At 35.2% G+C, this 27,140-nt stretch overlaps 1 protein-coding gene across 3 annotated transcripts in view; it reads left to right on the top strand.

The window, feature by feature from the left end:
- Positions 1–27,140, top strand: part of DACH1 (dachshund family transcription factor 1) — a 494,873-nt gene that overhangs the window by 438,021 nt on the left and 29,712 nt on the right. For all 3 annotated transcript variants that reach the window (XM_043998547.1, XM_043998546.1, XM_043998545.1), the window contains 3 exons: positions 2,183–2,330; positions 7,507–7,650; positions 8,169–8,237. In XM_043998547.1, coding sequence (XP_043854482.1) covers positions 2,183–2,330; positions 7,507–7,650; positions 8,169–8,237 — 361 coding nt within the window. The remainder of the gene's footprint in view (positions 1–2,182; positions 2,331–7,506; positions 7,651–8,168; positions 8,238–27,140) is intronic.

Raw genomic sequence — 27,140 nt, 5'->3', positions numbered from 1 at the left:
CTACTGATGTGCACTGATTTAACATCTAAAAATGAAACTTAATTTTATATAGCTTATAAGGAGTCCCTAGAGGGTCTTGTATCCTAAAAGCTAATATTTTTCAGACATAATCAGCAGGAATAGGTAATGGATTACCATTAGCTACATTAGCAAAAACATAACGAAAGGAAATAGTTTCAGGATGCGATATGCTCTTAACTACTTTGTACTTTACAAAGATATGTAATATAAAATTACACAAATCAGTGTTGCAGCTTCGCATTATTCTCCATGTTTATTCATAATGATTGTTTCATATTTAAAGAACACCAAAATATTGTGTTTTGTCAGCCAAGGACAATAATAGTTTAATAGTAATTTATTTTAAACAGCTACTGATAATACAACCAATCAACACATTAAGTGGTGCCAACATTGGCATCTTGCTAAATAATCTCTAGACATTGCACAGAGAGTACATCTTTCAAAGATAAGTCAACAAGAGCAATCAGAGCAGAAAATTAGAATTTGGTATCTTGGAATTAAAATACAGCCAAACTAAAGTTTTAATTGGGGTGATCAAAAAGGGCACTTGATGTAATGATATCTTTCATTTGTTACTAATTGTTTGTTCCCAATGAAGAAGAGGCATATATTCAAATGTTGCTGTATTGAGTAAAAATGGCAGTGATATTAGCAGCCAGGTTTTATAGTTAAAATGTGATGGGTTAGGGGAGGGACTAAATGCTGCAGAGAAGCCCTTTTCCAACTTATTTTATGACCAGAAGTTTTTTTTTGTATTTTACCGTGAAAAGTCAGTGAATTGGGTATAACAAATATCAAATGATTTGTGTGTGAGCTTGAAAAAGCATAAAAATGCTTGTTAAGTGATAGTGGAATTCATAGTTGTATAAGCAAGTAATGCAAATTTTATATACATTGTGATAGCTCCACAGAAAGGCAAGCCCCAAATCTATCCACCAAGTTCCCCACCTTGAAAGATAAAGGTATCCTTTTGCCTTGAATCAAAACTTTTCTTTTAGTTCTAATTTTGATTAAAAGTACAGTTCATCATATTTATGATCCAGTGAAGGCATCAATATAGCCCTTTGTTTGCTGGGAGTTTACATAGATAGAATAGCAGTTGTTATTTCCATTCATCATTGGAGTTCTTTGTAGATTCAGCCTCAGATAACATATCAAGTAAAAAGATTTTGGATATCATGAGATCCTAAGATTTGGGAGCTAAAATGGTACTCAGAAATGAAGGGGCATATTCCTTGGTTTATGGATGAAGAAAATGAAACCTGGAATGATGAAGTGATATTAAAAGAAATAATAATTAGCGTCAGACCTAGAAAAGAAATATAGGTCTTCTGACTCCCAGTTTAGTGTTCTTATAAATAAGCCATAATAGTCATTTATGAAGAGATTTGCTTTCAGAAATCACCAAGTAGTTCTTCCCTTTAAAGGTGAAATATAATTATTTAAGTTGTTTCCTGAAACCTACCAAATTAGACACTGAGTATGACTGAACTTCTTCTCTAAGTGCTTTTTAAATACAGTATAGTTAAACATCTTATAAAGCCTATCTCCAAAAGGCAATCCATGACTTAAATGGCCACTCAAAGTATTCCCTAGATCTATGATACAATTTTATTTCACTTCTATTTAAAGACCTCCCCATATTGGGTAACTGATTTTTGCCTGTTTCTTGTGCATGGTAACAAATGCAAAGCAACTTGCAAGCCCCAATGCAGTATATAAATTCCAGGTTATCATCATTATCATATTTGAATAGATGCTCCATATTTGGACCTACTAAATTTAGATTTTTATTTCTGCATCATATTACAGAAACATAATTATCTAATAAATGATTCCCAAGTAATGCCTTCTTAGTCTTAAAACTTATGAAATACTTTTATGGACACGCTAGTTATAGAAATCCTGAGTGATTGAAAGTAGCCATACCTATGACACCTTAAAGTTTATTCTAGTAAAATGTGTTAATGATTGCTGGAAGGCTTGTTTTTCAGTTAGAGTATATTTTCCAACATTCACTGCCCCAGTGGATGCCCAGAATGCAATGTCAATGAAAGGCATTAATTAGTATGGTTGTTTCCAGGTAAAACACTTTATGAAATGAGGAAAACTGACTCTGTACCTAAACATTAGAGTGATTGATTTTACCTTTGAACAGGGGCTCTTGAAGGTTGCCATAGACAATGCCAGAGCTCAAGAGAAACAAGTCCAACTGGAAAAAACAGAGCTGAAGATGGATTTCTTAAGGGAGCGAGAACTAAGGGAAACTCTTGAAAAGCAGCTGGCTATGGAACAGAAGAATAGAGGTATGGCAGGAGTGGTCAACATTTATTTCAAATGCATGACTTAGAAATACTACATTTTTCCAATTTTGCCTGCTATTGACACAATATTTTATCAGTAGCATTTGAACTATAGGATCATTTTATTTCTTGCCTACTGTTTTGATCTCCCAACCACATGATTCTCTTTAGTCCACATCACAGGGTGCTAATATCTACGAATTGTCTCATTAATCATGTAGGTCTGATTGCTTATCCTGTTTTACTGATTCATACTGTTTGATATAAGAATGAGCTTTGATAATATGACAACCGTGAAGAATAACTTTCCATTCAGCCTGTATTCTCTTTTGAAAAATTTAAAGAGTTAAATATGTAAAGCCAAAAATTATTGTCTACTCAAGCAAAACAGATTTTCCATGATATCTATCAATTGAAATGGAAGACTGATGAGCTATTTCAATAAATGGCCAAAAGTAAGTGAACATCTATTCTTTATCTCTCTGCCTCATCTTGACCTTTCAAGGTCAAGGATGCATTCATAGCTTGGGCTGATCTGGCTCCTTAATGCATAATCTAACATTACTGAGGATGATAGGAAGGATTTTCTTTTAATGAAATGCATCTATATCAGAGAGGCAGATGATGTAGTAGATAGTGGTATATTGGAAGTAAGGAATAACTGGTTCAAATCCTGTCTTGGCATAATCATGGGTGAGTCAGTCAGTTAACCTTTCTTAGTCTCAGTCAACTATAACTTAGGTTTTAGGTTTAGAAATGGATTACAATCCACATCTGTGAATATTCTATCAAGGAAACAATAGATACTTGAAATGTGAACAAAATATGCATATATATATCTTTAAAGAGTCATTTTGATGTAGTTAAGGGTATTTTATAAACTGAGCGGAAGAACAGTGCCCCCCTTTGCTCTCCCTGACTCTTCAACAATGCTGAACCAAATAGGTAAAATTTAAGAAACACAAAGTTTTATAACTTGATTCAAAATATCAACTTCACAAATCAGAACTGGATGGGGAGTTGGCAATTTGTCTAAAAAAATAATTCTGAGGCTTTCTAGTGGAGTATTAAGAATTATCAGTTTGGGGGGCAGCTAGGTGAAACAGTGAATAAAGCATTAGCCCTGGATTCAGGAGGACTTGAGTTCAAATTTGGCCTCAAACACTTAATACTTGCTAGCTGTTTGACCCTGGGCAAGTCACTTAACCCTCATTGCCCCTCAAAAAAAAATAAAATTTTTAAAAATTAAAAAAATAATAATTATCAGGCTGATAATGGGACCAGAAAAGGTAAGGAGATCCTGGTCTACATGAAAAGAAGCATAACTCTCAGGAATAAGGCAGTGATGTTCCTGCCATTTCCCATCCTGGTTAGGATACACCTGGAGTATTTTATTCAGTTTTGAACACAACAGTTTAAGAGAGACATTTAAAAATCACAGAATGTACTGCACTGACCAACTAGATTGTTGAAATGTTTCTCCTATATACAATATGAGCCTCATATGAAGTAAATGGGTATGTTTAGCTGAAGCCAGAGCAATTAGAGAGATGTGATAGCTGTCTCCGAATATTTGAAATGCAGAAAAAAGAATTAGATTTCTATCTGGCTTTAAAGAGCAGAAATAGAAAGGATGGTGCAAAGAATTCATTTAAATTGATATCAGAATTAAAAAAAAAAGTTTCTAACTAGGTGCTATTCACATTGAGTGGAGAGAGAGAAATGTGGGTAATAAATTCAATGGATTCAAAATTGGTTGATTTCATAGTTTGATGTCAATCTGGAAAGGGGTCTTTAGTGACATACGAGGATATCTGTGTTTCGGGTTTAACTTTTAACTTTTTCTTTCTTTCTTATTCCTTTTTTTTTTTTTTTGGTCAATGGGATAAAGGCATAGTAAGTCTAATCAAATTTGCTGGGTGAGATAGACTAATGTGTTAAATGACTCAGTCAGGATCTAAAACTACCTAGCCATTGATCTTAATTTAATAAGTTGAGACTTAATAGGGATAAATGTAAAGTTTTACACTTTTCATTCAAGGAAATGAATACCACATGTGCAAGATGTGGATGGTGTGGCTCTCTGGCAATTTAACTGACTAAGAGTCAGGGTTTGTAGTGGATTGACAATTCAGCCTAAGGCAGTAGGTTGATAAGTCAGATAAAAAGAGCTAATGTTCTCTTAGGCTTCTTTGAGAAGCATGACAGAAATACTACACATATACTACATGTATGAGACTACACACATGATATTCCAACTGTACCCAGGTCGATCAGACTACATCTAGAACATTATGTTCATTCCTGAGAGCTACATTTCAGGAAAGGCATCGACAAGCTGGAGAATGAATATCAGCTAACATAGCAAAGTGCTTTGAGGTTCTACCAAATGAGTTCTGAGCAAAGCGACTGAGGTTTGTTGTTTGGGTAGCATAGAAAAGGAAATACTTGGAGGGGCTATCATAGCAGTATTATTGCCAGGTATTTGATGAACTAGCATATAGGGTAAGAGGTTTGATTTGTTCTGCATTGCCACCAAGAGCAGAATGAGGAGGGATGGATAGAAATTTCAGGGAAGTAAATTTTAGGGTCATATATGGAAAGTTTTTCACTAACAATTAGAACTATCCAACATCAGAAAGGCCTGCCTCAGGAGGCAGTGAATTCTCCTTCACTGGAGATCTTTAAACAAAGGATAAAGAACTAGATGACTTCTGGTGGTTTTCCAACACTGAGATTCTCTGACTCTATGAGATGTGCCATATTCTGAAATTATATGAGCACATTTATGCAGAAGTACTATGAAGCAAGTAAACTATGACATTTTATTTTGAGATAGGAAGTGCTATTAAGATCAAAGACAAATGTAGGAAGCAAGCACAGAAGAAATGTTGTATTAATGCATTTGGCAATAAAATTCTATCATGGTACTACCTTTCATTAAATCTCCACTTTTCATTAGAATAAAACATTTTTAGAGAAACTCAAATTCAAGGCCCTAAAGAAGCAGCCATTTGAGAGAACTTCAGAATATTGTTGGCTCATACTGTTATTTACATCATGTTAAATTCCTCTAACCACTAGAGGGCAAAACAATCACATATCACTCCACGCATCTATGATTTAATTAATTGTGAAACAATAAATTGAAGGTAATAACTAGCAATGATTATTTATTAGTAATATGTCTATTGAAAATGTCTCGTTACCCTGAAGTGTAGCTATAACTATCCCATTTGATTCAGTAACACAGGAGTTGGTGAATAGCCAGTAGTATGAGACTGTTTTTTGAGACTGTTGACAGAACTTTCATTAGCATTTTTTCTTCCAGATGAATTATGTTGAAAGTCATTTCCCTTTTCTAAGAGTCTTAGGCACCAGGAATTTGGGAGTTGGGCAACAGTTGGTTTTGACATAGTAAGTGCTTAATAAAGATTTGCATTAAACTTATTAGTTTCTTTCAATTCCTTTGTCATTATTGGCCGAGAATTTGTCAGGAATTAGTCATTTTGCTTTATACCTTTTATCTGATGAAGGACTTGATACAGTGTGATTTTCTAAAACAGATAAATCTGCAGGGACAAAAAGGATACTTCCACAGTTGGTATCATCATTATCTTAACTAAATGAATTTTAAAAATAGATTATTGTTGTTTCCACCATTAAACTTATTTAGATTGTATGCAGTAATGTGGTGCTTGTCATTCCTCATTCAAAGAAAGCCAGCTTCCATTTACATATATACTTCCATCAACCAATGGGTCCAGAACAATCTTCAACATTTGTTGCTGCTAGGATGAAATGAAATTCACAAGCATTTTGTTTATCTAAATCCTGGTTTTCTTTTCATCATCCCCTTAATTCTATATCCTGGAGATTTTATTTTATCAAACCCACAGTCATGCAAATATTTCAGTTATCAGGGCATCCTTCTAGGTAACTAGAGTTAAACAATAACTGTATCATTTTCTTTTGTTTTAAATACCCTCTTCCCCTCCCATCTGCATATCCTCTAATTAATGCATCCTACTGCTGTGCAGTCTGATCAAGTAGTAAAATTGGGATTATGTCTCTTCTGTGGATAGCTACACAGTGAGGCTTTGCTCATTCTGGCTCTGCTTGTCATAGTCACATTCACAATATGTCAGCCATGATAAAATTTTAATTCAAAGAGAAACACATGCTTGCTTCTCATTTGTTAAGATTATTTGCCATGTACTTACACTGTAAAAATTAAAATAATCATCATACGGAAAGTACATTTAATGCACACTTCTTGAAGAACATTGATTCATTACTATTTAATGATGACACATTAAATTCTTGGATAAAATTAAAGTCCCAGCTGGGGGTGGGGTGGAGATAGGGGCTAGGGAGAAGCAGGAACATTGCTGTAATATTTATTCCTATCTGCTTTAAATAGGAGCTTGTGATAATTTATTTGGGAGATGTTTAGATTCTCTAGCATTAGAGTTCAGAAAAATAAAATGATTCATTTTGTTAGAATGTATTGGAGCATGTGTAAATTCTATGTTAGAGGAAGGATCAATATCTCTAAGGACATGATGAAATATCCTCAAGAAAGTCTCTATTCCCTCTATCTTATAAATATACTTCTGAAGAATTCTATTTTGTTCCTTAACACATATTTACTACATTCTTTAAAGTTCCAAACTGAAATTATTGAAATTTTTCTGTTCTGGTTCTATGGGGCATAATAAAACTCCTTCCAGAAAGGAGAAAAACAAACAAACAAAACCCAAAAAGCCCTCTATCTAGCCCTTCTGTGTAACTTATGAAGGATTTACCTACGCAGGTGTAGACTGAGCCAAGGGGTAGGCAATTTAGCCACTGATTATATTTAATAAGATTTCTTCCTACCAACAACTATGAATATTTACTAAACACTATATTTTACATTTTGTTTCTAGTTAAGCTACTTCTACATATTAAAAATGAAGTTAAAAATTCGGGGATTGTTCTGGGGAAGGAAAAAAAAGATCTAATATAGCAACACTTACCTTCATCTTACTATTTTGAAGAAATGTGTTTTAGACCTAAATTGTCTAAATAACTAGCTGAGTCCATTTCACTTTCTATGTGTTGACCCGGCTCACCATATCCATGGGCAATAGGCAAATGGTAATGTCTTTAGTTAACATCATGCTATCTTTTACAGCAATAGTTCAAAAGAGGCTAAAGAAGGAGAAAAAGGCAAAGAGGAAATTGCAGGAGGCTCTTGAATTTGAGACTAAGCGTCGAGAACAAGCAGAGCAGACCCTAAAACAGGCAGCATCAACAGATAGTCTCAGGGTCTTAAATGGTAAGCAATTTTATATATATATTTGGCCTAACATTGATTGTCCTTTTGTATTGTAAAGAATGATTTTTAAATTATTCAGTGGATTGACATTTTTCTATTTGTATATGTTTCATTAATCTCTACTGGAGGACTTTTCATTACATGGGGAAGGCATGTGTTAGAAGAGTGCAGGCCTTTACTTCTCCCTTATTTCAGGGATTTGTTCTACTTTTTCTTATTTCCCCTCTAGATGTGTGAGCAAATATTGCTCAACTGCTTAACACATTCCCTAAAAACAGGCTAAATTATTAGTCTGACAACTCATTTCCCCCCACCTCCCTGCTTAAGAGGCATCTTTCATTGCTCATTAATCTTTCTAAATCTTGCTAAAATTGTCGTGACCTCCAGTCATTGTTCAACATTTTTTTTTTAAATGACGAAGGTTGATTGTATTGTAATTCAGCACAGGAGTAACAGGTTGTAAAAAGGACCATAGGAATCAAATGAAATATGTCAGTCTTACCTTTCTGTGCTTTTAGACTCTCTGACCCCAGAGATAGAAGCTGACCGCAGCGGGGGCAGAACAGATGCTGAAAGGACAATACAAGGTAGGAATTTGCAAAAGGCTATAAATCTAGATCTTGCTATATGAGTTTTTCCTCTGCTTTAGCCTGCTATTCAAGCATGTAGCCTACCATCTGGGCCACATCAAAACAAGTTCAAACAAGGTCAAGTTCATCTTGCTTGTTTATATGACTGAATTCATTTTGTGCTGATAGATTTCCTTTAAATTAACAGGTCATTTCTGTTTATACAATGCAATTAAAATGGAATAATTAATTTTAAACAATGTATGATTAAATCTTGGGCACAGTAAATGCATTTTATTTAATGCATAGAGTTGGTTTTGTAGTGGGAAGATTTTGTATCTAGTGCTTCAATAGTGAATATCATAGCTATACAAATAAAATCATTGCTTACCCAAATAGGCAATTCTTAAAATTTAAACTTTATAACTAATCATTTTAGTGACAGTTACTGCAAGGTGTGTTTCAATAAACTAGCCCAAATGTTAACAATAAATATGATTGTTTATTCCCTGCTTGGTTTTTTCATTTGCCAAATGTTCTATATACCATTATTTACATTTTAATAACACAAATCTGCTGAGCAAATTTATATATAGAACACCAAAGGGAGCTGTAGTACACACCCAGAAGAGCTAAATATGTATATTGCAGAGACCACACTATTAGTAAAGACAAATTCTGAAGGTAGCATGTATACTCTAATGTCTACTGTAGCCAATAAACCAAATTTACCAACATGAATACTAAACAGCAAAAATAGCATTTGTTTTCGATTTTAAATGAAGGTGCATTCTTCAAAGGAAAGCCTAAAATGATTAACTACTATAATCGCTCTCAATTGCTTTTATTTTGCATTTTAAACTCAATCATTTTTAGGGTATCATTTGACATCTTTTTTGTGTGTTATTTAATCATGTTTTCCAGCTCCAAAAAATGCTGCCACTGGCTTACCATAAAGTAGATAAACCCTGGTATAGTATTGTGTTTGCAAAAAAGTTAACAAGTAGAAATTTAGGGACAATAGGGACTGACACAGAAAGATTTTATTTCATGTGTGTTTATGCTAGGTATATAATTCTCCTTGGTCATCTATGAATTGATATGGCAATCATAATACTTTACTTTTGTATAGGCTTTTGCAATATGCAAATTACTTCCCAGTACTTTGTCTCATTTGATCCTCCTCATAAGAACCACACTGTCACTTTTCAAATCTTTATAAACGTGAGTGAAATAAGTGAAGGCTAACGAGGCCTGCACCTTCCTCTTCATCAGAAAATATCTGAGTAGTCTTTCAATAAATGGCCTACACAGGTCAATGCTGAGAGAATTTCTATAAGCAAAGAGGTCACTCCACTTACAATTCATACTATCATATATATACTGCCTCAAGTGGACTGGGAGACGGTCTAGAGAACATATTAATCTGTAATCTTGGTAGCTCTCCCTGAAGTAGATTTCATTCTACATTGCATAAGTTCTTTGTGTCCAGGGAACCTCACAGATGGTAGACATCCCTGCACATTTAAGAGTTAAGTTGGTATGGTTTGACAGCTCATCCTCAATTCATCTATGCAGATGATAGAAGGGAAAACACAAAAAAGACTTATTCCCCACCATATAGAAGTGAGAACTTAGTCCATTGTTTGTAATTCTTCATTTTACATTTTAATTTGGTTCATGCAAGTTTGATTTAATGAGTTTAATGATCACCAAGATTTTTTGTCGTCGTTTGTACAGTTATTTTTGTTAGTCCTTACTAGTAAAGCACTCTTTGGATACTTTGTTCAATATATAATCAATTAATCAAAAAGTATTCATTTATTACCTATTTATATACCAGGAGGAATTTTGGCATTGGGAAATAAAAAGAGAGAAATTAAATCATGATTTCTTTGCTGTTGGTATTCATCTCTTTGATCCTTTTTGAGTCTTTTTTTTTTTTTTTTGCAGGCCAATGAGGCTTAAGTGACTTGTCCAGGGTCACATAGCTAATAAGTGTCAAGTGTCTGAGGCCGGATTTGAACTCAGGTCCTCCTGAATTCAGGGCTGGTGCTTTATCCACTGTGCCACCTAGCTGCCCCTGATCCTTTTTGAGTCTTATCTGCATCCCCCCCCCCAAAAAAAAAAAATCTTCTATAGATAATCTGTCCATCCCAGTAGAGGTCTTTGGTTTTTCAATATTTTGTGAGGAACTGTAAAGCACTCAAGCTATCTGCATGTTATCTCTTACTCTTACTATAGGACTCATCAGTGTTCTCTCTTCAAATTTACAGTGTTTGCTCTATATGGATAAAACCATGTTTTAGTCATTGAGGACAGATTTCCCTCAATTATATATCTTTGAAATGAGCCCTATGAAGAAAATACTTAGTCACAATTGTTAATCCTGATTCCACAATAGTCTATCCTAGGAAATTCCAACCTATTTTAATATTAGCCGAAAATTACATGACAAAAAAAAAGCATATCCCGTAGAATTATAGAGTCTTAAAAGAGAAAGGGACCTCAGTCTTCTAACAAACCATAAGTAAAACATTAAGCCACATTACAATATTTTTAGCAAGTAGTGAACCAATCTCTAAAGCAGAAGTTTTTCACCTTTTTTTTTTTGTCTTAAGGGATGATTTGACAGGCTGATGAAGCCTATAGACCCATGTTTTAAAATACATAAAATAAAATATATAGGTTTCAAAGGAAGTCATATGTACACACACATACACACACATATATATATATGTATATATATATACACACACACACACACACACATATAGATAGATATGAAACCCATGATATCCAGAGGGATCCCATTTCACATTTAAAAAGCTCTAATTGTTTTTAAGTTTATACTTATATTTATATCCACTCTTGGTTTCTACATCCTCTGGGGTTAAAGAGAACAAATCTAATCTTTCTTCTACTTTATTATTCTTCAAATATTTGAAGGGAACAATCACATTCTCCCAATCCCTTCTCTACCTCACCAATGTCTTTTCTTTTTAATTCAGAAAACACTGATTAAGTACTTATTATTTACATCTCAGAATAACTATGTACTGGGAATACAAAGACCCAAAATGGAAACAGTCCTTCCCAAGGAGGTTACATTCTGCTAGGGAGGATATGCAGTGTATAAATCAAAGGAGAAATAAGCACCAAATGCTTTAGTAATATATTAATATAGAAAGGAAAGAAATCCTTGAGGAGCTCAAGGAAGGCAATGTATGAAAAGGGTTAGCTGAGCTGAGTCTTGAAGAAAGGTAAGAATTCTGAAAAATTAAGATGATGATGGAATCCATTGAAGGCACAGAGTAATGGCTTATATAAGTGAGCCAAGAGGTTAGATGTCTAATTGAATTGGCTATAAGAAGGGGAGTGATATGAAATGACGCTAAAAGGTAGGTAGGTTGGAGCCATATTATAAGGGTTCTTAAATGCCAGGCTAAAGAATGTGTGGCTTGATGATGCAGTGGATGGAGTGTTAGGCCCAGAGTCAGAAAGACCTGAATTCAAATCTGGCCTATGACACTTACTAGTTAGGTGACTTTGGAAAAGTCCATTTGCCTAAGTTTCCTCAATTGCCAAAAGGGAATAATAGCATCTGCCTCTCAGGGTTGTAGTAAGAATCAAAGGATATAATATTTTGCATTAGTACAGTGCCTGACACATAGTTTATACTATATAAATCTGTATCCCCTTCCCTAATCCTAGAATCTATAAGAAAACTTTGAAGTTTTTTAGCAAGGTGGGTGGGGTGGGGTGATGTGGTCAAACATTGCCTTAGGAAAGAAGGAAAGAAACAAGCATTTATTAAGAACCTACTATATGCCAGGAATTATACAAATGCTTTATAAATATCTCATTTGATCATTACTATTGTTGACCAGAAAATTAATGAAACAATCCATGTAGGAGATATAAAGTCTTTAATTTGGGGCAGAGGAGTTATAGGAGCATTGCAAAGCAAGAATGCTAGGAATACTCAAAGATGGGAACTGAGGACAGGGTTTATTTGGGGTGACAGAACAAAGGGAACTATAGGACTGTTCTTGAGTAAAGTATAGAAACAACTTAACTCTAAATAGAAACTACTTAATGTAGGTGGACTCTTTTACATAATAATCTAAAGTCCAGGGAGTTAGGTGGGGAATCTTTGGGAGGGGATAGTTTGTTTGGGGGAGATCCATAAGACAATCAAAAATCTGAAATTGACAAAGATTGGTTAGCCCCAGGCAATTCATTGGCCTGGGAATGGGGAATAGGTGGGGATCAGTTAAGTTCTCCATAAACTGTGGTTATCCCTATTATTATACACCTTTTTTTTTTTTGGCTCATTGGTTAAGTGACTTGCCCAGGGCCATATAGCTAGTAAGTGTCAAGTGTCTGAGATCAAATTTGAACTCAGGTCCTTGTGAATCCAGGGCTGGTGCTTAATCCACTGTACCACCTAGCTGCCTGCGCCACCTAGCTGCCCTACACTTTTTATTGTTAAGAAAACTGAGGGGCAGCTAGGTGGTGCAGTGGATAGAGCACTGGCCCTGGAGTCAGGAGGACCTGAGTTCAAATCTGGTCTCAGACACTTAACACTTACTAGCTGTGTGACCCTGGGCAAGTCACTTAACTCCAATTGCCTCACTAAAAAAGAAAGAAAGAATGAAAAAAAACTGAGACAGACAAAATGTAAGTGACTTGTCTGAGTTATACAAGTAGTGCCTGAGGCCAGATGTGAATTCAGCTCTTCCTTCTGGTACTGGTCTGTTATCTATTGTGCCACTCAGCTTTTTGGCAGCTCTGTGAAGGTTAGATTAGGAAAGGATCCAATTCAATCAACATTTATTAAGTGCCTACTATTTGCTAGGTTCTTAGAATATGTTATAGGGAAAATAGGTTAGGGGGTTTGGGATAGGGGTAGGGGGTCCTTAGGAATTCCTCTTTAAAGAATTACACCCTCTTGACCACAAAAGCAATTAAAATAAGATAGTAGTTTATTTAAAGGCTGGGTAAGGGAAACTAAGAGAGAAATCATCAGACTTCTTCTCTTGGGGGATAAAGGCATGGCATAGAGCTTGGCTCTGAGATACCAATCTCCTTGAGCAGGAGACAGGCAGGTAGTTTTATAGAGGACAGATGGGGGTGACCATCTGACTGTGGAATGTTCCCTTAGTGAAGGAGGACCATCCCCCACTGGTGGTGGCTGGAGGAGCTGGGTGAGGGGTGGCTGCACATCTCTCAAGCCATCTCCTTAGGACACAAAGGCAGTAGCCACACCCAATCTTATCTCCCCAGGGGTAGGGGAGACTGGAATGAAGGGTGGGGGTTGGGGAGCTATCTCAGTCAGATCTGGTTCCACTTATCTCTCTAGGTGTGTCTGTCCTTTAGTTTCTCAAGGAGAAGGTTCTTTGATGTACCCCAGAGAACTTCTGGGGTGCTCTGTGCCCATAACAAATACAAGATAAAAGATAATTTTCCATGCACTAAAGACTAGGTGGCACAGTGGATAAAGCACCAGCCCTGGATTCAGGAGGACCTGACTTCTTCTTTTTTTTTTTTTTTTTTAGTGAGGCAATTGGGGTTAAGTGACTTGCCTAGGGTCACACAGCTAGTAAGTGTTAAGTGTCTGAGGCCGGATTTGAACTCAGGGACTCCTGACTCCAGGGCCGGTGCTCTATCCACTGTACCACCTAGCTGCCCCAGGACCTGACTTCTAATGAGGCCTCAAACACTTGACACTTACTAGCTGTGTGACCCTGGGCAAGTCACTTAACCCTCATTGCCCCATGCCGCCCCCCCTACACCTCCCCCCAAATAAAACAAAATACTTGATAGGAAGACCATTTAGGAGGCTGACTTTCGTATACATTTCAGTCTCTTTTCTTAAATGTGGTAACTAGAGCTCAGTGAAATTTTCCAGAAGTATTCTGACCAAGGAAGAGTACTGTATGACTACATGAACTTTATTCTGGATATTTTATTGATTCTTTCTGATGATCCCACTAGCTGTATGGTCATAGACAAGTCATTTAAACTCCAAACCTGTTTCCTCATCTGTGAAACAGGGAGAAATTTAAAATTGTACCTATTGCAACCTATCCACTTATTGTAACACTTACTTTATGGAATAACAATACTATGTAAATCTGAAAGTGCTATAGATGTTTAAATTATGGTGTGTAGCTATTGCTCTGGATTAATTATACCCCTCCCCATTATCACTCTTTAGTGCATGCAGATCTTCCTTCTCTCCCATTCTTCCTCAGTAGGTACTGCCTCAGTGTAATTCTAAAGAAGCTTTGTGTGTTAGGCAAAATTAGGTCATCTGACAACAAAAAAGAAGCACAAAAAAATGACTACCAAATGAAAAATAAAAAGAACCCATGTTACTGAATGCAGAATCTAAAGAGAAATTTGGGAGAGGCAGAGTAGACCAGGTTATTGTCATTACTGATTTGTAAAATAGGCTGTGTCATGTATTTGGGGAGTCATGAAGCTTGCTGAGCACCTGCTGCTTGATCATACTGTCAGGAATGCCACAAAAATAGCCCACTTCCTTGCCCTCCTCATCTCCCAGCTTCCCCAAGCTCAGGTGCTATGATCTTTCTTTGTCTTCTCCCTCACTCCCAATCCAACCATAACCAAAATTATTCTCTCTTCCAAAATAAACTCAACTTAATTGGGAAAGACAAAGCAAATTAGTAAATCTTTGTGCTTGTCATGTATTTATTTATTTTTTAACATTTTGGCATAAGCAAATGCCATTTCTGGCCCTGGAGTTAGTCATCTAGCAGTCAGCCGCTTAAATACTGCTGTAGTGCCAAGTAATTACCCCTAAACGAGCACTTAAGGTTAGACTAAGTATTGCATCATTGGCATTAAGTGATACCACTTCTGGAGTACTAAAGAGGTGAGGAGAGGAACCTAGAGGAGTGATGATAAGTTAAAAGTGAGAAGAAAAACAAATTATGAAATGATTCCTGAGAAATTATTATACAAAAAAAATCTACTGAATTTACTCATATGAATTAGTTCTTTGTCATATAGTACAAAATGGCTTAGTAATGCTATTTATCAAGTATGATTTTTTAAAAAATGGATACTAATAACTATTGCAAGTATTGATGGGAGCACCTTGGGATATATTAAATAAAGAAAAGAATTAAAATCCAATGGGTTATAAACCTAGAATAATAAATCTAAGGTTAGAAGGCATCTCAGAAGCCAATTAATTTAGTTCTCATTTTACAGATAAAGAAACTAATACTTTAAGGAAGTTAAATGACTTGCCCAAGGTCATCTAGGCAGTAGGCAACAGAAATGGAATCTACATATAAAAATATTCAACTCTACCTGCTTTTATTTTTAATAACTGTTTTTATCATTCAAATAACTTCATTTTGTATAGGAAAAGTGACATTATGAGTGTAATGGTCTTACAGGTCAACATATTCATGGATTATTACTTGGAATTAACAAAATTGCCTTAAACTTAAAAGTATGTTCTGATGTTTTGTGGAGAAGACATAGTAAAAAAAAAAATTAAGTCTTATACAAAGAATAATCAATTCTATAGTAATCAGCAGAAAAAAATATTTGAGGTATTATTTTTAGATTATTTTACATAGTTATGATTAAGTTTTGGTACATATTCATTTTCACCTCAATTTGCCATCTTGAATTTTAAATTCATTTATTCATATCCCACAATCTTGTAATAAATGTGTCTATATACCACTTTATTCCTTTATGGCATTAAATAATACAAATAGTCTATACTCAATTTTCCTTGTTTCTCATATATGAAAAGAATTTAATCTCCATTTATGCTCTTCAAACATGGATTTAAGGTGCCAAATTTTGATAAATCAATATTGAAAAATTTCACACAATTTGTACATCATACCAAATTAAGTATAGTTGCTAATACTCTTGAAAATAATAAGGGGGGCAGCTAGCTGACACAGTGGATAAAGAATCAGCTCTGCATTCAGGAGGACCTGAGTTCAAATCCACCCTCAGACACTTGACACTTACTAGCTGTGTGACCCTGGGCAAGTCACTTAACCCCCATTGCCTCACAAAAGAAAAAGAAAATAAGAATAAGATCAACTGACTGTGAGAGATTAGCAAAATGATTCTTTAAAATATGGTAAAGTCCAGGAGGAATAAGACTGATCCAACAACACAAATACAAGATGAAGTATTACACTATCACTAAGACTTTGTATGAAATGATTCTAGCACTTTTCCTGCCCCAAGTCACCTTTCCCCCAAATCATTCTCCACCTAGCTAACTAAGTGATTTTGCTGAAATGCACACCTGACCATGCCCCTCCATGATTCAGTAAACTCCAGTATTATCCATTGATCACTCTTATTTCTAAGAACAAATCAAATTCTTCAGCTTATGCCTTAAAAGCTCTTTATAACTTGGTCCCTATTTACCTTTCTAGGTTGCTCTCCCTGCATTCGACAATTCAGCCTAACTGGCCCTCCTCCTAGTCCTCACATTTGATACTCCACCTCTTGTCTCCATTCCTTTTCATTGGCTACCCCCGCCCCCCAACTCTGGAACATTTTCCCTCTACACCTGTGCCTTCCAAATCCCCTTATATCGTTCATACCCCAGGTCAAGTACCAACCTCTACACAAAGCCTTTCCTGCTTCCCCCAGGTAGTAGTACCTACCTTTACCAAATTACCCTGTATTAATTTTATATATTTTGTACATGTTTATATATGTATTTTATTTTTTTTAATCAAATGTAAACTTTTTGAGAACCGAGATAATTTCATTCTTGCCTTTGTATATTCAACTCCTAATAGAGAAGGAACTTTAAAATGCTTACTGGGGCAACTAGGTGGCACAGTGGATAGAGCACCGACCCTGGAGTCAGGAGGAACTGAGTTCAAATCCAGCCTCAGACACTTAACACTTAACTAGCTGTGTGACCCTGGGCAAGTCACTTAACCCTAATTGCCTCACCAAAAAAAAAAATGCTTACTGAATGACTTATTCTATCCCTTGAATGGAATTAGGATTTGCTCAGAGACCTTTCAAGTCCTTCAAGTTACAATGAACACTTTTAGGCCTACCTAAGAGCCAGTATAAATCTGGGCAGATTGCAAAGATTAAGGGTTCAATTCTACTCACTATTGTAACTTTTGCTGGCTGTCTAATTTCCCCCATTCTGGGTTCTGCCTACCTACATTACTTTTCCTGTGTTTTTTTCCCCCCTTACCTTTCTCGACATGTGACATTTGACAGCCTCCTCTTATATAGTCGAATTTCTGATCAAAGAATATTAAAATTGCTGGAAATAGCATCTAGTTATCTGATGCAGGAATCCCTTCTACAGCCTTCTGAAGAGTCTTCTATAGGCCTCCCTGATCTGTTGTCACCCACACATTGACATGACAGTGGAACTCCAGTGAATTTTGGCTCTTAGGACCCTGCTCCTAATACTGTATATGTACCGGAATCTTAGCTGAATGTATTACATCTTCCTTCCCTGAAGAGACAGTGAGAAAATCACTTAATGGATTGATCTAGCCTAGTACAGGACCATTCACTTATAGGAGATGAGACACCAAAGTAAAGATAGCTCCCATACTTGGGTTTAGGGTTAGGTCGATCATTGTCTGTTTGGATATATAGCTGGATGGGCAGGTTCTTCCTGCTTTAATAGATTACAAATCCTGGCCTTACTAAATTTGCCCTATCCCATGAATTCTTGCCTGAGTCCCTAGATCTACTGTTTGCTAAATAACAGTGCCTTCTATACAGTTTATTTTGTTTTTGTTGTTCAGTTGTTTCAGTTGTATCTGGCTATTCATGACCCCATTTGGGGTTTTCTTGGCAGAGATACCAGAATGGTTTGCAAATTCCTTCTCCAGCTCATTTTACAGTGAGGAAACTGAGGCAAACAGGGTTGAGTGACTTGCCTAGGATTGCACAGCTGGTACATAGCTGAGGCTATGCCTCCAGGCCACCTAGCTGCCTCATACAGCTAGAACATTATAAAAGTGGCAATAGCAAGTAGAGTTGACTTTTCAACTCAGGAAGGAATTATGTGCCATATTTTACACTACCATTTGAGTGTTGGTGGCCATGGACCAACAAAATCAGAATCTTTCGGGTAATCTGTTCCTTTGATTGAGGTAGGAACAGATACCATTATTACCTCACACCTGGGAATCTTAGAGAGTTAACTTTGGGGTATGGCCTGTTTAATCAATCCTAACACATTATAATCACAATTTTCAAATGCCATAGGAATGAACAATGACATGGCATTGTGAGGACAATCAGTGTTATAATGGGATGCCTCAAAAGGATTATGGCACTCAATACAGGATGTTGTTCTTTTTAGTATACCATGTTATCTTGACTGTTGTTGGAAAATTGAATATGATATTGGTTATTGTACTTCAAAAAGAAACTGTAAAACTTGGAGAGTGGTTATATAAGGTAAGAAACATGATTAAATGGAAAGAAAATAAGCCTTATGAGAAAAAAAAACTTAATAAGTTGTATCTTGTTTTATTTTTATTTTTAGATACAAGTAGCCTAAGGGTTAAGTATATAAAGGACTTTTATGAAGAAAATGCTGAGCAGTTGTTTTCTCTGTCCTTGGTAGACCAAACAAGAGGAAATTAAAGTAGAGATATTTCAGTTGGGCATTAGGGTGAACTTTTTTATTCGAGTCAATAAAATCCTGGAATAGACTAGCAAGGAAAGTTGTAGATCTTCAAAGAGAATAGACACTCCTTCCCTTGGAGGATTTAAACAGTCATTTACTAGAAGGTAGGCAACTCAAGCAATTTTTCCCCCCTATTCTTTCCCAATGTATTACTTTAAGATTTTCTGACTATGTCTTAGACTCGCTCATGTAGAACTTTTCATGATCTAATGATCAAATTTGTGTTGTGTACATAGAGCATAGGTTGACCACCTTAAAATAAATCAAATGAGGCAGATCTTTTCGTTATCATGGTCACACATACTTTCCTTTGGATATCTAGGGTTTGGAATTGCAGACTCATTCAACAGAGAATTTCCTTTTGTCTACATTAGCATCTTTGTGCCTTTCCTCCCCCACCCCAGTTCCATCAGGGACACACCCAATCTCTTCTTTCTCACTCACTATTTTAATCTCTGTGCAAAAAACTAGACATTTCCTCTTGATTTTCCTTATCAGACTCTCTCTTCAACATTCCTACCTCTGTTTCCTCCTTCAATTCAAGAAATATTTACAAAGTGCCTTTGTGGAGGGCAGAGATAGTTCCTCACCTTAAAGAGCTTACAGTATTGAGGGAGAGAAGTAAAATGCACACACAATGCAAATTAGAAAATCAAGGGATAGGAAGGTCACATGAGATAATCAAAGAGAGAATGATGATTTCCAACTGTGAGAACTCTTCTAAAATTGTAGAAGCACCCTATAAGTTTCTCTCCCCTCTCCCCCCCCCCCCACTATTCCAAACTCAATCAAATTGTAAGAGTAAAAAAAAAAAAGCAAAACTCACGGTGGATTTTTGGTGTGTGGCTTTTCAAATTGGTTTCATTACTTTATAGTTACATCTCTCACAAACCATGTCAACAAAATAGTGTTATTTTAAGGAAGATCATCATTTTATTTGAATTCATTTACATGATCATGACATTCAAAGAAGAAGAAATGTTTGACTTCACAGGCATTACTATAATTCTTATTGGATAGTTACATGTAATATTTGTCATCAAATTTCTAAAGGAAGCTGATAGATTAAGAGAGTACAAAGAAGAATAAGAAAAATGGTCAAAGGGAAAAATAAGTTTCATGTAAGTATTTACATGGAACTCCATAGTTTACAAAGTGCTCTGATATTTATCATTTGATCCTTACAACTCTGTTAGGTAGGGATGAAGGCTATTAATATTACCATTTTTTGGATGAGGAAACTGAGCTTCAGAGAGGATGAATTACTTCTTTAGAGTTACAGTTATTAAGTCACAGAATCAAAACTTCCTTGAACCTAGGATTATATGAAATAAAATTTATTTCCTAAACAATTTATTTAAAACTGAGATTCTTTATTGGGGGAAGGAAAGGGGAAAAATAAGAATAAGAAAATTCCACATTTCACTTTGTCCTTTATAAAATTCAAAAGAAATCACTGCAGAAAAAAATTGTCCTTAACATTATTTTTCCTATGCAACTTTCTAGATTAAAAGATATATCCTTCCAAAGAATAATTATTCATATGAATGTGAATGTAGTATGAAGTTGTTCTGATAACTTGAATTACCTATAGGTTATGCTTAGGAAATCACAAGCCCTGACTGATGGAAGTTCTTAATTTTTAAAGCCAATTTTAAAATGCCCTTGAAAGTGTTTCTCTTTATTTTGTGTCCAATTCTCATAATCAAAACTGTTTTGCTTTTCTTCTTTCTTTGACTGATCTCAGATCATAGAAAAACAAATGCTCTTCTAGCAAAACAACATAAAAGGATTGCCTTTTTATTTTGGATCTATTTAAAATAAAAAATCTAATTCTTTTTGGTTCCTGCTTATTTACAGATATACATAGAATTGAATATAAAGCTCCTTAAATATGCACATAATTTATTAAGTGACTAAATTAATTTTCTTTTGCCTTGAAATTGTAGATCTGAAAAGAATCTTAGAAATAATCTTATCCAATTTATTTTACAGATGAGAAAACTCAAACACAGAAAGGCTAGGTGACTTGGCCAAAATGTATCCCTTACTCTAACTCTTTATAGCAAAGTATTTACTCTCTTACTTTCCAGAAAGGATTGGGGGTATCCAAAGGTAACTCCTCCAACTCACCTCATCTGTTTATATCATCACTCATCCTCTCCTTTCCATCTGTCTTGGTGGAACCTAATCCTTGATAAGGTTAAACTCTGTTCCTGTAATTCTGATCTCCTAATTTCAGTCTTAATTTCTCTTGAACTCCAGTCTCAAATCACCTACTGGCTATTAGATATTTTAAGCTACATGTCCTTTGGGCATTTCAAACTCAGTATATCCAAAACAAAATCCATTATGCTTCTTTCTCTGCTTATCACACTCATACTTTGTGAACTTCTCTGTTTTGACCCCTATGTTCTTTTTTTTTTTTGCCATTCGTAGCCAGCAAACTGCTTTACAACCTTATCATACCTTTGCTAGACTATTGCAGTAGTCTGATAACTAGTATCTTCTATGTAAATCATTCCCAACTCGAATTCATTCTTCATATAGCTGCCACGTGATTTTCCTAAATTAGAGTTTCCTAAAACATTTATTTTCCTAAACCCATCACTCTGCTCCCCAACCAATTCCAGACTCCAGGTTAATATCCTTGATGGATTTTTTTATATTGAGCTGAATGATTTGTATAAAGATTTCCAAAACTCTTGTTGTCAGGGAAGGAACCTTTTTTCTTACTCCTCTCTCCCTCCCTCCCTCCCTCCCTCCCTCTCTCTCTCTCTCTCTCTCTCCCCCCCACTCCCCCACCTTTGCAGGACAATAAGGGGTAAGTGACTTGCCCAGGGTCACACAGCTAGTGTCAAGTGTCTTAAGCTAAATTTGAACTAAGGTCCTCCTGAATCCAGGGCCAGTGCTTTACCCATTATGCCACCTAGCTGCCCCCACCTTTTTTTCTCTAAATGAGAGAACACTAAAGTACTCACGCAAATGAAATTTACAATATCAGACATTTAAAATAGGACATCTGCTTGTGTATTCTGTCGACTTTCTCAAATAATATAGTAAATTGATGCTATTTACCATTATGCAATGCCAATTTCTCAGTATTTATTGAATATAGTTGCATTATCTCTTCATTTTGTTTACAAAAAGGAACAATAACAATAATAACAAATTACACTTTATAAAGTGTTTTCTCCTCTATTTTTCATCTTATTGATCCTCAAAACAGGTTCTATTGTCCCCATTCTTCAGATGAGGAAACTGTGATTCTGAGAAGTTGGCCTAGGATACAAAATTGGTAAATTGAAATGATAAGATTTGTACTCAGATTTTTATGAGTTTAAGTCATAAATTGGCTATTTGGCATAGTGGATAGAGTACTAGACATGGATATAAGAAGACTAGGGTTCAAATCTTGCCTCTGACATTGGCTGAATGACCTTTGGTAAATTACTAAAACTCTTAGTAGCCTCAATGTAGGTGTCCCTATTTATAAAATGAAACAGTTGGGCTAGATGGCTTCCAAGATGCCACCCCCCCCTCCCTGCCCCCAAATGTATGATCCCATGATCCTGAATGTCCAAACCTTTATCCACTAAAAAAAAATGCTACCTCTCTCCCAAGACAGGCTTATAAATTTAGAGATGGAAGGGACCTTAGTGGCTATTAAAACTATAATAATAGTAATGGGCAAAATTATGTCATTCAATAATGCCCTTAAATTACCAATGTCTTGTGTCCACCTTCAATTCAGAGGATAACTTGATCAAGTCATGAATGTTTGATAATTCAAGTGCCATTTCAGGTACAAATCCTATTTGCTTATTATGTATTCTTTTTAAATTTAAAGATGATTAATATAATAATGTTTTACACAATCATACATGTATAACCCATATCTGATTGCTTACTGCCTCAGGGAGCAGTTAGGGGAAGGAGGGAAGGATAGATAAAAATTAGAACCCAAAACTATAAATAAAAATGTTTATTACTAAAAAAAAAAAAGTTAATTCTCAAAATTCATTTTAGTCATATAAATAGCAGAGTATATCTAAAGATGGGGTGTCTAAGAATAAAGGAGTACTGACAAAAAAATTAAAGATGACTAAACTGCTAAAGCTAAGATGTGTTTATACCATAATCATAAAAAAATAGTATTAAAAATAAATGAATGATGTATAGTCTCAACTTTAATCTTTAACTACCAGAAAGAATTGAGAGTATCCAAAGGTAACTCCTCCAATTCCCTTCATCTGTTTATGTCATCATCCTAGAGAGCGGAGTTTGAATTTCCCAGGACTTAGCAGGTAATTTAACTTTCAGTCATTCTTACACTCCTTAAGCTTAATATGAAATAAGGATTTCATTTCATAGTGAAGATGATATGGCAAGTGATTCACTAACATTTTAAAAAATTGTCCTATGGCTAGAAAAATATAACTCTACTTAGCTTAAAAGTGAAATGGGATTTCAGGGAGTACCTCAAAACCATTTGCTGGCTTGTATGCCTATTATAATTGGCATGGCATTAGAGGCAGCTAGTTGTCACATTGAATAAAGAGCTTGGCCTGGAATTCAGATGACCTAAGTTCAAATTCAGCTTCTGATACCTAAATGTGATCCTGTGCAAGTAGTTTAACCTCTGTTTGCCTCAGTTTCCTCATCTATAAAATGAAGATAATAATAGCAAATACCAAGGTTGTTGTGAGGATCAAATGAAATAGTAATTGTAAAGGGCTTAGCAAAATGCCTGGCACATGGTGTTATATAAATTTATTATTATTAGAATTGTGAGAAAAATATAGTCATTATAAACTTTATCTCAAGCTATGACTCAAAAACACCAGAATTATCTTACTTAGTAAACAGAAACAGAATAGTAATACATTTTCCTTATTTAGTGACATAAATGGGTTGACTTTTCCTAGCTTTCTGACTGAAGCTAATCAATTTAAGAAGATATCGATTAAGTTACACAAAATGTGTTATTGACTGGAGGCGATAAACAATAAATAGGATTGTTTTCAGTGATCATAGGTCATTGTTAACATTTACCTAGACAATCAGTGTTTATTTAAAAATAATTTTGTTACTGAAAAATTATGTTTATTAACTTAATGTGGAATTTCTTCACATTTTATTTGACTTTAGGAATTAATGCAGTATGTCTTAGTTAAAATAGCTATAAAAACTATATCATGTCAGATGATCGAAACAAATAAAAACCTTAGGGAAAAGTTATAGATAGTTTGAATTTTAATCATTTCTACACGGTTTCATCAGGCTACATATAATTTACTTTTCGTAGCCCTTAAATTTGAATGCTAAGAGCTATGAAAACAAAATCTTATTACTAATGAACTTATGTGAATATTATTAAAATTAAAATCTCATAACTTTTTTATTCAATGTTTCTGTTTGACATGATCTTCTATGGTGTCATTTCAAATAGTTATGTAAAAAATTAAAGATCCAGGATATGATCAAGTGTAAAACTGATTTTAGGAATATTAAATAAAATAAAATCAACATACTATTAGAATTGTGGAGGTCTACTTTGACTTATTGTCTATATGGTGTCCACGCTCTTTAAAAATGACCCTCTAATAAATGTCATTATACTTATGAAATATTTGTAATTTGAGTGCCCACATGGCATGAAATACTGTAGTGGTAGTTCTTCAGGGAGGATTGTACAATCTTGTCTGGAAAATATGCAAATTCAATTAATACATATAATGATCCTTTGGTAAGCATTGGAACAAGACACATTTGAAATACATTTTTCATGTAGTTTCCAAGGATGTATTTAAACATGGAAAAATATGTAGACTCCAAGTAAAAAGCTTTTGAGGTTCCAAGAAAATGACAACAGGAAGAAACTTCATTCCATTTAGACTCTAGTCCTTTGTTAATTTGGTCAGTCCATTTCAAGAAGTTCTTGCCTCTCTTTTTTTTCTTGTTGAATTAATGTGTGTTTAAATATGTACATATATAATATAGCATTTATATACTATACACATACAAATATATGCATGTAAGTATATATGCATACATACATATCTATATGTATATATGTATGTGTGTGTATGTGTATATATATATATATATATATATATATATATATATATATATATATATATATGTGTGTGTGTGTGTGTGTGTGTGTGTATGTATGAATTCTATTTTCTCTCTTAAGCTTTTCTTGATGGCCATTGGTTGGGAGGGTGATTCCTCCTGAAACCTCACCTAGAACATTTTTTTAAAAAGTAACTCTGAGGGGCAGCTAGGTGGCGCAGTGGATAGAGAGCACTGGCCCTGGAGTCAGGAGTAACTGAGTTCAAATCCGGCTTCAGACACTCAACACTTACTAGCTGTGTGACCCTGGGCAAGTCACTTAACCCCAATTGCCTCACTTAAAAAAAAAAAAAGTAACTCTGGGGGCAGCTAGGTGACGTAGTGCATAGAGCACCGGCCCTGGAGTCAGGAGGACCTGAGTTCAAATTCGGCCTCAGATAGAGCATGATGCTCTACACAGAGTAGGCACTTAATAAATACTAATTGAATTTAATTTAACCAAAATTTATTCAGATTCTGCAAGGTTGAGTGGATATAGAGTTGGCCCTGGAACCAAGAACCAAGAAGGCTCAAGTCTTCCCTATTGGCATATGTTGGTTGTGTGACCCTAGGAAAGTCACTTAATCTCTTAGTACTTTAGGCAATACTAAGATGATAAACTGCAGAAAAGGTGCTGACCCTACAACAGTACAATGACTTCCTCATCAGGGATGTCCCTGTGCCAATAAAATCATGAGTTTAGTCCCTGTGTTTCTTGTCAATATAACAAAGTAGGCCTTGGGGATAAAAAGAGAGATGTTTTTGAGACACTATTCAACTGCAAAGCTGAATCACTTGTAGGTTAAGATACTTGCAGTGAGAACTGGAATGAGAGACCAGAAATTAGCCCTGGATCTAGGCTGTCATCTGAGGAGACAGCCAAGACTAGTAGTAACAATAATATCAACAGTTACCTTATGTAGACATTGACTGTAAGGAATCAGCTATCATCTATATTTAATTAATAAATGCAAGATATCTTGAATATAGAATGTAGAAAATTCAGTCAAAGAAACATCTAAGTAATGTTGTATATTATTGTACTCATTAAAGAGAAAGTATGAAAAATAAATGCAGGTATTCTATGTACACAAATAAACATTAAAAAAGGGAGATCAAAAGAAAAATGTTCCAGGAGAACAGTTCATAATTTAAGATCCATGATCTTATTTTTTAAAAAAATGCGGGGCAGCTAGGTGGTGCAGTGGATTCAGGAGGGCCTGAGTTCAAATCCGGCACATGACACTTTCTAGCTGTGTGACCTTGGGCAAGTCACTTAACCCTTATTTCCCTGCAAAAAAAAAAAGAAAGAAAAAAGAAAGAAAGAAAGAAAGAAATAAGAAACTTACTGTAAAATTAAAAAAAAATGCTCTGAGAACTATTTCAAAATAATTGCTTTCCTTGGTAATCATATGCCTTTAATTTTATGAATTTATAAAAATTATTCTGAGAAAAGATCCATAGGCTTCACCAATCTGTCAGAGAAGTTCATAGCAAAAACATCAACAAAAAAGTTTAAGAATCCCAACTCTAGGAAGATTTAAAAAGGGAGAAATCACTTTCACATGAAGGGGATAGGAGAGAAATTGAGGAAGATTACAAGGAGGTGGTGCTTGAACTGGTCTTTGAAGGAGCAGTATAATTCTTTTTTTATTTCACTAATTTCTTTCTTTCTTTCCTTCCTTCCTTCCTTCCTTCCTTCCTTCCTTCCTTCCTTCCTTCCTTCCTTCCTTCCTTCCTTCCTTCCTTCCTTCCTTCCTTCCTTCCTTCCTTCCCTCCCTCCCTCACACAAGAGATTACAGGTATATGCCACCTTGCCTAGAATACAATAATCTCAATATGGGTTGATGAGAATAGAGTTCATTCCGGACATAGGAAATAGATTTCTTAAACGTACTGAGGTATAAATGGATAGTATGAACTTGGATAACAAATAGTAGGCCTGTTTAGTTTGACTTTAATGTAGACTGTCTAATGAGTCTAGAACAAATGAATTAAGGCTAAAAAGATAAGAGTGGAGGGGCAGATAGGTGGTGCAGTGGATAAAGCACCGGCCCTGGATTCAGGAGGACCTGAGTTCAAATCTGGCCTCAGACACTTGACAC

This window comes from Dromiciops gliroides, chromosome 3, assembly GCF_019393635.1.
Source record: "Dromiciops gliroides isolate mDroGli1 chromosome 3, mDroGli1.pri, whole genome shotgun sequence".
NCBI classification, from domain to species: Eukaryota; Metazoa; Chordata; class Mammalia; order Microbiotheria; family Microbiotheriidae; genus Dromiciops; species Dromiciops gliroides.
The sequence above is the reverse complement of the archived record's forward strand: the minus strand, read 5'-3'. Positions and strand labels throughout refer to the sequence as shown.